Source organism: Somniosus microcephalus, chromosome 1 (genome assembly GCF_052327205.1).
Source record: "Somniosus microcephalus isolate GS21.2 chromosome 1, FLI_Smic_1.0, whole genome shotgun sequence".
NCBI lineage: Eukaryota > Metazoa > Chordata > Chondrichthyes > Squaliformes > Somniosidae > Somniosus > Somniosus microcephalus.
The window spans coordinates 257,093,947-257,107,619 of NC_140987.1; the positions used below are offsets into that span (position 1 = coordinate 257,093,947).

General features: G+C 46.0%; 1 protein-coding gene across 4 annotated transcripts in view; it reads right to left on the reverse strand.

The window, feature by feature from the left end:
• The window catches only part of LOC147124739 (cell surface hyaluronidase-like), a 79,577-nt gene extending 65,977 nt beyond the window's left edge, over nucleotides 1-13,600 (reverse strand). Inside the window, exons 1-6 of one of the 4 annotated variants that reach the window (XM_085992398.1) lie at nucleotides 12,226-13,477; nucleotides 10,616-10,685; nucleotides 7,195-7,323; nucleotides 3,582-3,670; nucleotides 2,601-2,732; nucleotides 618-653 (exon numbers count right to left, since the gene is read on the reverse strand). In XM_085992398.1, the coding sequence (XP_085848524.1) occupies nucleotides 618-653; nucleotides 2,601-2,732; nucleotides 3,582-3,670; nucleotides 7,195-7,323; nucleotides 10,616-10,685; nucleotides 12,226-12,290 (521 nt within the window). In that variant the 5' untranslated portion in view covers nucleotides 12,291-13,477. Of the gene's footprint in view, nucleotides 1-617; nucleotides 654-2,600; nucleotides 2,733-3,581; nucleotides 3,671-7,194; nucleotides 7,324-10,615; nucleotides 10,686-12,225 lie in introns of all 4 variants that reach the window. The other 3 variants (XM_085992407.1, XM_085992417.1, XM_085992428.1) reach the window with 3 other exon arrangements.
• Between the last annotated feature and the right edge of the window lie 73 nt (nucleotides 13,601-13,673).

The following is a 13,673-nucleotide window of genomic DNA, read 5'->3' on the forward strand; positions in this document are numbered from 1 at the left end:
TGATGAAATAACTGTGTTCTGATATTTGTACTTGCACTTGTAATGTCTGGAATGTTCCACTAGGGGGAACCACTAATGCTCCTCCCTGGCCCCGCCCCTCTTCTGGTATGTTCTACCAAGGGCTCGGTCGATGATGGACTCTGTTAACTCTGCCATGATTCTTATTTAATAAAAGGCTTCAGTCTTAAGCTTTAACTTCGGATTCGGGCAGTTATTTGGCACATCAGCAGTCAACAGTGCTTGCAATTTCCACAACAGGAACAACATTGAATAGCGCACCTTGACTTCTGCATTTGTGCGTTTTAAATGCGAACCGCCCGAAATAATCAACGTGTTTAATACGGCCGCCTTGGTAATTGGCGCCTATGGTGATGGCAAACGGTCTGTGCTGCACACCCGATTATAGGCCGCTGTCTGGGATAAGCGTGGACTGTAATTTATGAATTAAAAAAAACTGCAGGTGCTGTGAGCTCTCAACAGGTCAGTCCACATTCACAAAGGGGAAAGAAACTGAGCTCTGACAAAGTGCGATAGCTGAAATGTTAACCTCTGCTTTTCTCTCGCTGCGTATTTCTAGAATGCATATTTCAATACACTTACAAGACCGCCACGCTTACCTAGCAAACGACAATCCAATTCCATTGTCAGAAAACCTGAAAAAGAAAAAGAAAAATTATAAACAGGCAAAGTGTGCAAGTTTCACTGGGGGCGTAACCCTTGTTCACCCCCGATTTGTTTCATTCAGATTAGTGACCATCCCCCATTTCCATCGCTCCACCATTGACAGCCATCCCTTCAGCTGCCAAGGCCCTAAGCTCTGGAATTCCTTCCTTAAACCTCTCCACCTCTGTCTCCTCCTTTAAGACGCTCCCTAAAACCTACCTCTTTGACCAAGCTTGTGGCCACCTGTCCTAATATCTCCTTATGTGGCTCGGTGTCAAATTTTGTTTGATAATCGCTTCTGTGAAGCGCCTTGGGACATTTGACTAGGTTAAAGGCGCTATATAAATGCAAGTTGTCGTATGCAGTTTGGACAGAACTAACACAACATTAAGGTAGTTCTGCTAATGTCATCTCCATGAGCTTGTGGGCAGTCTAAAAGATTAAAGCTGCATTTGTCAGCTGCCTTCAAACAAGGCGAGACACAATATTAAAAAGCTTCTATTAGGAGTACAGTAGTGTACTGGTTATGTTACTGGACTAGTAACCCAGAGCATGGACTAATAATCCAGGGAACAAGAACTCAAATCCCACCATGCCAGTTTAAGAATTTGACTATCAGTTTAAAGAAATAATGTGGTATCAGTTAATGTGACCATGAAGCTGTTGGATTTTTGGAAAAACCCAACTGGTTCACTAATGTCTATTAGAGAAGGAAACCTGCCATCCTTACCCGGTCTGGCTTAAGTGACCTGTATGAAACCCTCATCCATGTCTTTTGTCGCCTCCAGACTTGACTATTCCAACACTCTCCTGGCCGGCCTCCCATCTACCACCCTTCATAAACTTCAGCTCATCCAAAGCTCTGCTGCCCGTGCCCAATCCCACAGGAGAAGTCCCACTCACCCATCATAACATTACAATGGTGACTACATTGCAAAAGTACTTCATCGGCTGTAAAGCACTTTGGGACGTCCTGAAGTCGTGAAAGGTGCTATATAAATGCAAGTCTTTCTTTTTCTTTTCTTTATCACCCCTGTGCTTGGTGACGAACATTGGCTCCCAATACACCAATTTAAAATGGTCATTCTTATTTTAAAATCCCTTCGCCCCTCCCCATCTCTGTAACCTCATCCAGCCCAAAAAACCCCACCAGAACTCTGTTCCTCTGACTCTGGCCTTTCGCGCATCTTCCAACCCCCCACCCTCCCTTTTTGCCCCACAATTGGCAGACAATCCTTCAACCTTCTCGGCCCCACTCTGGAATTCCCTCCTTAAACTTCTCCGCCTCTCCTTTAACACCCTTATTAAAATCCACCTCTTTGACCAAGCTTTTGGACACCCCTCCTGATAGCTCCTTCTTTGGCTCGATGTCCATCTTTGTTTGATTACGTCACTATGAAGCAAACGCCTTGGGACATTTGTCTACATTAAAAGGTGAGATGCAAGTTGTCGTGTATATGCATTGGACGAGGACAGGTTTGGGCTCATTGGTGAGTGGGAGAGGGACTTTGCTTTCGGCTGCATCCCAGGATTGGTAGAACCCTGGAAAGCAGTTCTGTGCCTTCCCTGTTCAGTCAAGGAACGCAAGAAAAATGTGAAAATAAATAGAGACAGGCTGTCGAGGGTCTGACCATGTTGTCACCTTATAAGGCCTCAGAGATTGGTGAGAATGTGAAACTCGCTACCACATGGAGCAGTTGAGGTGAATAGCATAGATGCATTTAAGGGGAAGCTTGACAAACATAGGAGGGAGAAAGGAATAGAAGGATATGTTGACAGGGTGAGATGAAGTAGGGGTGGGAGGGAGCTCGTGTGGGAGAGAAGCATAAACACCAGCAAATAGGCTTAATGGCCAGTTTCTGTGCTGTTAATTCTATATAAAGACCTCAAGCCTCCTTTCAAGCCTACTAAAAATGACACCTTGGAATATCACCTACCCAGAGTTCTGGAATACGATGTCTCCTCCTCGGACCCAGGCTCCGTGGTCATTGTTTTTGAATGCTATCAATCGATCAATGAGGGCGGCGACACGTGGCTTCTGTGGATCCGCGTCTTGGTGAGGACGGAACCTAACACAACGGGCAAAAGCTTAAAAGTTAGTGAAAATTTACCAAATATAGAATTACTGGAGTTCTACCATAGATCATTTCTTCCATTACGAGAGAAAAGTTGGATGCAGTGATGGGGGAGAGTTAGGGTACTGGAGGGATGTGCTTCAATTGGCCAAATGACCTTTAATCGTAGCTAACCAATCTCGTCTTATTGACACCATTACGGCATGTAACTTAGTGTCACCTGACAGCACCACAGGAATCTCATGAAGCTAAACAAAGTCATAATGAGCTCCACAGACAAGAAAGGCATTTACTGAGAGAAGCAATCTGTGTTACAAAGCTAGCTGTGGCTCAGAGTCAGGAAGTCCCACTCCAGAGACCCGAGCACAAAATCTAGGCTGACACTCCCAGTGCAGTACTGAGGGAGTGCTGCACTGTCAAAGGTACCATCTTTTGGATGAGACGTTAAACCAAGGCCCCGTCTGCCCGCTCAGGGGGATGCAAAAGATCCCACGGCCCTATTTCGAAGAAGAGCAGGGGAGTTCTCCCCGGTGTCCTGGCCAATATTTATCCCTCAATCAACATAGCTAAAAACAGATTATCTGGTCCATATTGTTATTTGTGGGAGCATGCTGTGAGCAAACTGGCTGCCGCATTGCCTATATTACAACAGTGACTACACTTCAAAAGTACTTCATTGGCTGTAAAGAGCTCTGGGACGTCCTGAGGTGGTGACAGGCGCTATAGAAATGCAAGTCCATTCCACCACATTATATCTGGAGTTCAGTTTATGGTGACATGGCATTTTCCCCATCAAAAGAAGAAAATTGGTTCCTTTCCCAAAAGATTAGTGCCATCACTCACCTCGCACTGTTGTCTAAACAGAGGTACTCCCTTGGGTCATCAGCACTGGCGTTGGTGATTTTTACTCCCTTGTCAATGAACAGTCCAGCCTAGCAACAAGACCCATTACAGGAAATCAGAATCAAGTTAGCACGTTACACATTATTCTTATGCGAATTACAAAACAATGCCAAGATTAAAACTTCTAGGAGAAACCAGCTCATTACATAATCCACAACCATGTCCATGGAAGTCTTTCGATGTTGTTCAGAAGGAAGTTTCTGCAATACGCATCCAATCCAAAATGTGAATCGTAAACCCAAATGGGGAAGGGAAGGTGTGAAAATAAGCTGTCTTCAGTAACATGACTAAATGTCACGTTATGGTCAGAATGTTTACATATTGGAATGGTTCAGTCCTACAGTCTTCTGGATAGATCTCTAAAGGGAGCTACTCACTATTGATGTCCTGGCCAATATCTAACCCTCAACCAACATCAATAAAACAGATGATCTGGTTACTATTTCATTGCTGTTTGTGGGACCTTGCAGTGCGCAAAATTGGCTGCCGCATTTCCCACAGTACAACAGTGACTACACTTTTATTAAAAAAAATTTTTTTTAAAAACGACATAATTGGTTGTAAAGCACTTTGGGATGTCCCGAGGTCATGAAAGGCACTGTAAAAATGCAAGTCTTTCTTTAGGAAGATGGTTGTCTCAACTCTCCAAAAGATATATGTGAATGTAGGGGGGGCGCAAGATTGGGGAAAAGAAAAGGGGGTTTTAACTCTAAAGAAATTCGTGCTAATTCTACCACTGTGACAACAGACTAACTGGAGGGAGCCACAGCAGAGAAAGATACATCAGAAAATGGTCAAAGCGCCACTGAATGTTCCCTTCTAACCTCAGCTGTATGGCAACAGGGAATGGGGTGGGCGGGAAGAAAAGAAATGGTGGGCTCGAGGGAGAAATAGACAGAAGAAAAGCAAAAGAGAGAGAAAATTGCAAATTGCAATTCTGAAAGAAAAATGAACAAAGATCTTAAAGGAATTGAATGAAAGTTAGAAGAAAACAGACAAATTAACACAAAAAAAAACAGAATATAAAAAAGGAAAGTAAGTGGGAACACTGTGTTTAATATTCCGCGTGTTTAGATAAGAACTTAAAGAGGTCTACCTCTGGAAAAAATCATGGCCCAAATGTATTTATTTGTGTTCTTGCCAAGATCAATATGAGTAGCACTAAACCACCGAGCTCCACTCTATACCCTGTAGCTTTATTTCAGTGATAGACAGAAACTCTAAAGAAAACTCCAGGCTTTGGCTGCAGGCACACATTAACCAGAAAGCACTTTGCAATGGGGAAGAGGGATGGGGTTGCCAACCCTCCAGGTTTGGCCTGGTGTCTCCAGGAATTGAAGCTTAATCTCCAGAACACTGCTGCGATCAACACCCAAGAGAAAAATCATTGGGGCATTAAATAAAAGTGTGTGATTTCCCCCCACTTTCTTTGAACACTTCTGTTTATTAATTACTAGCTGAAGTGCCCGGCGGTGCCGAGGCTTTTTCGAGGGCATGTTGTTGTTGGAAGAGAGAGAGAGAGCGACTGGGGGGTAGAGAGAGAGCGACTGGGGGGAAGAGAGAGAGAGAGACTGGGGGGAAGAGAGAGAGAGACTGGGGGGAAGAGAGAGAGAGACTGGGGGGGAAGAGAGGGCGGGGGGAAGGGGGGGGAAGGGGAGGGGAAGGGGGGGGAAGGGAGGGAGGGGGGGAAGGGAGGGAGGGGGGGGGAAGGGAGGGCGGGGGGGAAGGGTGGGCGGGGGGGAGGGGCAGGCGGGGGGGAAGGGAGGGCGGGGGGGAAGGGGGGAAGGGAGGGCGGGGGGGAAGGGAGGGGGGAAAGGGGCGGGGGGAAAGGGGCGGGGGGGGCGGGAAGGGGAAGGGGGGGCGGGGGGAAGGAAGGGGGGGCGGCGGGGGGGATGGGGGGGGCGGGAAGGGGAAGGGGGGCGGGGGGGGAAGGGGCGGGGGGCCCCAGGCCGAGAGCCCCGCTCTCCGAGCCCCGCCCCCCCCCCCCGGCCGAGAGCACCGCTCTCCGAGCCCCGCCCCCCCCCTCCCCCCTGGCCGAGAGCCCCGCTCTCCGAGCCTCCCCCCCCCCCCCCCCCCCGGCCGAGCCCGATTGCGGCTCTGAGAGACGGCCGGTGGCCGAGCCACGCCCCCCCCCCCCCCCCCCCCCGGCCGAGGCCGACTGCGGCTCTGAGAGACGGCCGGCAGCCGAGCCCCGCCCCCCCCCTCCCCCCCGCCGAGCGCGGAACAGAGACGCCGCGTCTCACCTGCTCCTGCTGCGCGCGCACCCTGACCCTCGTGGCTGACGCCGTTGCCCTGGGTAACGTGACACGGCGGGGGATGGGGGGGGGGGTGAGGAGCTTAGCAGAAGCGCAATTACCTAGCTCGGGCCTGGCTGGGCAAGAAAGGCGCAGGCTTTGAGGCCTAAGAAAAAAACGGGCAAAGGTAGGAAAAAGAATGTTCAGGTTAGATAAAATATTTACAAATGAGTGATTTATTTTAAAAGAATTTAATAAATTGAATTTTATTTTGCTGGAAATGTATATTTGAAAAGAAAGACGCAGAAAGCAGGAAAAAGAATGGAAGCAAGATGGCGGCTACTCACCTCGGTTCAGAACGATAAGGCCCGGCCACACACGCACCGATTGGCCCGGCGGCACACGCCAGCAACCCGGCGTACGATTGGTCGAGCTCGAGGTCACTCTGTCGCTAATGAGCGGATAATGAGATGCTAATCAGCGGAATGTTGAAGGTTTTTGGGATACCGCGGGCACGATTTTAGCCCGGCCGAAACGTAAATAACGCTTAAAACCGTCTCGGAAGCGTAAGCTTTCTTTGGAGGTAACGTGCGCGTAGGTACGCCCTGTAACTTTCGAGCGCATAGCCCGACAGACGCACACGCGATGACAGACAGAATGACAGAATGACAGACAGAAGTACCGATTTATATATATAGATAGATAAAAATATTGAAGATGGGGGGGGAAGGAAAGGCTGTTTGACTGACAGTCAAGAATCATCCAATTGGATATCGAAGAATCTTTTCGCTTTCCAATTAGCCGTGGGAAGGCGGGGCGTCGTGAGGATGGACGTGTTGGGTGACCAATGGCGGGAGTGTGGGGGCGGAGCGATTGGAGGCAGGAAGTCATATGATGCAAACTCCAGGAATACATCCAACCAGAGTTGGCAACCTTGTTTGGGGTGGGTGAGAAGAGTGTCAATCTCAGGAAAAAAAAAATATATATGTAAATAAATCCATTCACTTCTATTCTGAGTTAAAATGGCAAAAGAACCAGAGGTGACATGAGGAAACTTTTTTTTTTAAACACAGCAAGTTATGATGATCTGGAATTCACGGTCTGAAAGGGCGGTGGAAGCAGATTCAATAATAACTTTCAAAAGGGAATTGGATAAATACTTGAAGGGGGAAATTTGCAGGGCTATGGGGAAAGAGCAGGGGAGCAGGTCTAATTGGATAGCTCTTTCAAAGAGCCGGCACAGGCACGATGGGCTGAATGGCCTCCTTCTGTGCTGTACCATTCTATGAATCTGAGATATTTTTCAGGAGAACACTTACCTTGAAGTTGGAGTGAACCCTGTTGTTGTAGAAAGTGCCCAGTGGAGTGAGTTCAGCTTTAGTTTCAGAGAACAAGCCATGGGAGTCTCCTGTGGGAACTTTATGGAACAGGTACCATATCCCAGTATCCTAATGTAAATAAAAACAAGCGAGCTTGCATGATTACGGGTGGAAAAAAAGGCAGAATTTATTCCTGTACCAAACACTGAAGCCATTGACAAAAATGTATCTGATCAACATTTTTAAGCATTTCTCACAATTTTTTTTAAAATAAGGAAAGGATTCTTAAAGACCGCTCTTGCTGAACTCTCTGCTAAATAACACGCCAACATCAGTTAACAGGAACAGATCTTGCACACCACCAATTTCCTCTCCTAACGAATCCCTCTTTCAACTAAATAGGTTAGGGAGGACCAGAGGTCAGGCTTACAAGTTATGCTAAGGGCAGAACTCAGTTGGATGTCAGGAGGTGGTTCTTTTCCCAGAGAATAGCAGATCTCTGGATCAGGCTGCTGGCTTGTGCGGTGGAAGCCGATTCGCTGAATTCCTTCAAGCGAGAGCTGGACCCGTTTCTGGTTGGGGTGGAGATTAGCTCTTACAAAAGGGAGGTACTGCAGGGAATTCAGGGCCAGAGTGATCTCCTGGATTAGTTTTGATCACTTCAGGGGGTTGGAGAGGAATTTTCCAGTTATTTCCCCTCGAATTGGCCTGAGTTTTTACCTGTTTTTCTTTCTTCTCCTGGGAGATAACATGGCTCTAGGTGGGCTGGAGAGGGTCTGTATTGAGATACACAAGGTCTTTTCCTGTCCTTCAATTTCATACATGTTTGCACATCATCTCCTCCGTCCCGGCGCAACCTGATCCTCTGCTCGCCTGACATACAATTCTGAGCACTAACCAATGAGAGGCATTAAGTAGCTATCACCCTGGCTGACTTTCCCCTCTATATAACTTGAGGCCAACTGTAGAAACCCATCTGCTGTCCCTGCTGAAGTCATAGACCAGAGATTAAACCCAGGACTTCCCCGGTCTGGATGGCTCAGTTCCACAGTGGAAGATAGACGCAGGAGCAGGCCATTCAGCCCCTCAAGCCTGTTCCACAGTGCATTTACCAACTGTGCCATTGGAGAAGGGATCATCAATTTTCTAATACACAATACGGTGATCACAAGACCATGTGATCCCTCTCCAGACGGCTTTAAATCACAAGACATTAGCATCCTTACAGCTAATCCATTTAGTCTACTTTGTGTTAACCAGACTATTACTAAACCATATTACAGGAAACTCTTTGGTACCCGGCACCGACGGGACCGGCGTGTTGCCGGTTGATCAAAAATTCCGGATGACAGAGAGGGTTATCTACCGAGGCTATTTTTAACAAAGAAAAATTAAAAAAAACAAGAAGTGTGCAGTATACAGTAATTGGGTACTCACCTACAGAATGTTGTGTTAAATGGATGGTGGAAGATGCTTGATTAAGTACATTGCTGCCAGTTGAGGGTAATGCAATGCAATGACTACCAGCAGCGTGGGAGACACACAGTACCCCTGTAAAATGGCGGATCAGAAGAGACTACCGGCAGCGCGGGAGAGTCAGATTCCTGTTACAGGGGTATTGAGGTATTCCGACTTCCGACAGCGCCAAGAAGCTGAGTAGTGGCAGTTTGGAGAACTACCCCCACTGACTAACTCGGCCACCGCGGGAGACTCGGACTTGGCAACATTGCCGGTTATTGAGGTGTTGTTTTCGGAGTGAGAATTTTGCCGGTTAATAGAGAATTCCGGATATTTAGGTGCCGTTTAAACGAGAGTTTCCTGTACGTAGAATTCCATAGAATGTACAGCACAGAAACAGGCCATTCGGCCCAAATGGTCCATGCCGGTGTTTATGCTCCACACAAGCCTCCTCCCACCCTATTACATCTAACCCAATCAGCATATCCTTCTATTCCTTTCTCCCTCATGTGCTTATCTAGCTTCCCCTTAAATGCACCATTGCTATTCACCTCAACTACTCCCTGTGGTAGCAAGTTCCACATTCTCACCACTCTCTGGGTAAAGAAGTTTCTCCTGAATTCTCTATTGAATTTATTAGTGACTATCTTATTTTTATGATCTCTAGTTTTGGTCTCTCCCACAAGTGGAAACATCTTCTCTACACCTACCCTATCAAAGCCCTTCATAATTTTAAAGACCTTTATCAGCTCATCCCTTATTCTTATTTTTTCTAGGTTCTATAAACCAGGAAGACCCTCCCAGGATCCATCCCCGATCTCAGACAGTTCCCGAATCTTAAAAGTTACATGTGGTTGCAATTGTCGTAGAGGTTTTCCAATAGTACAATCTGAATATCAAGCAGGCGAATCAGGTGAGCTGAGTAAAGCTAACCTCCATGCTCAATTTTGGGATGTGCATTACCAGTTCTGTGCTGGGAGCATAAAATGATCCTTGGTATTCAATGATGAGAACGACAGATTGATTGCTGCTTGTACATCATGGGCCAGAATTTGCTGCCAAAATAATGGCGAGTTTAATGGCGCGCACAGTTATTAATATGTAAATCGTCCAGCAACTTGTGGCGAGGAAGAGATATGCTGTGAGTTGTGAATCTCCAGAACTAGCCAGTCGATTTACGCCGCTCCGCCGATTCCTTCACACAGACCATATCCCGCCCTTGGTCTCCTCGTTATCTTTAACAACTTGCTCGATTTGCACATTAATTGCCCATTAAACTCACCACAGAAAGTTAGGGCTGATAATTAAGAGGGCAAGTACCCTTTCAATGATGTGATAACTGTTAACGTAATGCCAATCAACCTCTCCAGCCTAGAAAGTGAATATCTTAAACTGTTCAATCTCATCCCTTCAGGTAATCAAATGTTGTTGAAGATTTTTTTAAATGTCAAATTTTAATTTTTTTATTCTTTTCCTTTGTCTTTTTTTCCACTCTCAATCCCTTTCTGTATCTGATTTGACTCTAATTCACCATGTTTCCTTCTCTTGTCGTTCTTCTGTTTCTTTCTCAATCCTTAAATCTCATTGGTTAAAGAGATAGACCGTTGGTCCCATCGTTCACTGAGGTCCCAGATGCCCCGTTGCCCTTGCCACGCCGTTATCAGCTCGTACTCCCAGCAAGATACGGCGGGAAAAATTTTTTTGAACTGAAATGTGCGGGAAGAAGTCTAACACCGTAAACCGTAAGATGCACCGCTCCAATATGTACCATCAGGGCTGCTGATTATATTGGAGCATCTCTCGCTTCCTAAAGACAAATTCCAAAAATTGTACACTACGCAACCATATTGGTTGTTTCCTTTCCTCTGTCTCCCCTCCCCCTCCCGGAAATTCCGCTGGATCCCATCCACATCACAGAAAAATACAGAGTGCGAATATTAGCTCGGCGTCAAGAAGGACTCACCTGCGAGCCTGCCGCTGCATTGTTGATGAGGTGATTGTTGGGATTGGCAACCCAGAAAGTGGAAACTGCCCTGACAGAAAAAGGAAGAACATCGTAACTGAATTTTAAAAAATAATAATTTTGTTACCGGCTTGGAATGATACAGCACAGGAGGCGGCCATTTGGCCCATCGTGCCTGTGCTGGCTCTTTGAAAGAGCTATCCGATTAGTCCTTTCTTTTTAGTTCTGTTGTGGCAGAGGTGCAAATGCATGGGAACACCCAGTATGGATATTGATATACTGCAAAGATCGAGCTCCTTCAGACATGACTAATTGGTCCAATGATTTACACAACCGAAGGTTGTTGATCTTTGCCCGATAGGTGCAATCGAATGATCTGAAACATTGAACAAGTAGCTGTGGTCTCCAAATCCCCATCTCATCTTAGATTATTATACTCTTAACTAGGTGCAATAATTAGCTTTCAGATAATATACTCAGTTGGCCAGGCCAAGCTGAATTTTGCCTCTTATCAAATTAGCAACTGACCTCACCTACCAGTGGTGCAATTGGGTAGTATTACAAATCATTCGAATCAGTAAGCTGATCACAAAGTTGCAAATCAGAGGGGAGGAGGAGAAAGAGGGCAAAATTTCCTGTGGGGCAGGGCTAATTGGGAAGTTGCACCCGAATTTCCACCCATTCTGCCGACGTCTATTTACACCCAAATTTCCTGCCAGTCTCATTAACAACGTGAACATGGGCGTAATCAAGCGCAAATAATGGGGGCTTGAGGAAAGGGCAGAACTCACACCAACATATTCCTTCTTAAAAGTAAGAAAGTTAAAATTTGAAGTCATCTAACTATCTTTCCTGCGCATTAGGCACAGCACACTTAAGAACAATCAGGGAAGCTTTTCAATTTTTAATGCGACTGGAACGGTTGTATTCAAAGAAACAGAAAATATAGGGCAGGATTCAGTGAGGGTAAATAATACAATCGCTCAAAAAAACAAAGCGCACTAAAATCGACTTTGTTTGCTGCTGTGACTAATATTCCAGGCTTAATTTTACACCCATTTTGAACCAGTGCAATTGCATTATATTTGCATGTACAACTCTTTAACCGGGGGGGGGGGGGGGGGGTGGCGGAGCCATTATAACGAGGCAAGATGCACTTAGGCGCAAGAATCAATAGACAAGCGTGAAACAGCTAGGAAATTTGGGCGTGGTGTAATTACTTGCATGACAGACTTGCGCCAGAGCTTCCTCGATCTTTTACCCCCCCGGTTATTTGCTTTATGCTCCAATTGCACCATCTCTGGGCGCAAATCCATAGGGAATTCCACCCCCGGAAGTTGAGTATTTTTTGTACTCAATGTGCCCAGCCATACAACCACTGACTACCCAGAAAAGCCTGGCAAATAGCGTCCCTTTCGACCATTATGTTCTGCTTCCCGCTAGTCAGTCAAAGTTGCTTAACTGATCTTGGCTTCACTTTTGTTTGTAAAAAAAGTTTTTTTTTTTTTTTTTTTTTTTTTAAAAAGTGTCATTTAAAAAAAATCATAATTCCTCCTGACAGAACAAATCGCACAAGAAAAGGGCATGGCCCCAAAAAATGTAATATTTACTTGCAGTCAGTCGCTGGAACAGGGATGTAATTGCCATAAACATTGTTAAGAATCGAGGGGCACATTACATCGTTCCTGTCCGTGGGCAGAAGAGTCCCAGATTTGGTGACAAGGCCAAGGTTGTGATAAAGAATATTCCTTTGTTCAATGCCATCCTCCAGGAAGAAACAGTGCCCCAGTGTGTCATAGCCAATAGTGTCTTTTATCTGTAAAAAAAAACAAAAACACGAGAACAAACTTGGCTTTTCCTTGTGGTGGTTGGTCCGTCAAGCACAGACCACCATTCATGAGCCAACCGGGTCTCAACTACACCCGAATGTCAACTGAATGTTGCCCAATAGGAAAGCTATTCAAAATTGTACAAAATGGCATCAATGGAAGCGCTGCGGCGATGGTGGTGCGTCATTCTTGTTGAGGTCACATGTTGTGCTTGTGCACTGTATCACACTTGGGGTCACCAACCCTCCAGGATTGCCCTGGACTCTCCAGGAATTAAAGATTAATCTCCAGGATACTGCTGCGAGCAGCCAGGAGAACAATGATCACGCTTCTGTGAAGCACCTTGGGATGTTTCACTACGTTAAAAGCACTATATAAATGCAAGTTGTTGTTAACACAGGCTACATTGTTTTGTATCAATACAATTTATCTACTACCAGCAGAATGGAGAGGAGTGAAACATTTTGGCTTCCAAAGCCAAAGATTCCTTGCAGTTGTTTAAAAGGCTCAAATTCTACAACCATGGCAGCAATGTGTCTTTACAGCACTATACAATCAGGGCTAAAGCAATTTATAGAAATCAATGTAATAGTGAAAGAGCGCATTCCTTCAAACTTCGAGTACACACGTGCAGCACGATGCACGTTCTGGTTTCCATATTACAAAAAAAGAGGCACTGGAGAAGGTGCAGAAAAGATTTACATGGATGATACCTTGACAGTGTCAGCTGTGGTTCAGTGGGTAGCACACTCACTTGAGTCAGAAGGTTGTGGGTTCAAGACCCCACTCCAGAGACTTGAGCAAAAAAAAAAAATCTAGGCTGACATTCCAGTGCAGTGCTGAGGGAGTGCTGCACTGTCGGAGGTGCCGTCTTTCAGATGAGACCTTAAACCAAGGCCCCGTCTGATCTCTCAGGTGGATGGAAAAGATCCCATGGCACTATTTCAAAGAGGAGCCAGGGAGTTATCCCTAGTGTCCTGGCCAATACTTATCCCTCAATCAACATAACAAAAACAGATTATCTGGTTGTGGGAGCTTGCTGTGCGCAAATTGGCTGCCGCATTTCCTACATTACAACAGTGACTACACTTCAAAAGTACTTCATTAGCTGTAAAGCGCTTTGGGATGTCCAGTGGTCATGAAAGGCGCTATATAAATGCAAATCTTTTTTCTTTTCAGAACGGAGATGTTATACACATCAGGAAAGAATGAACAGGCTGGGGCTCTTT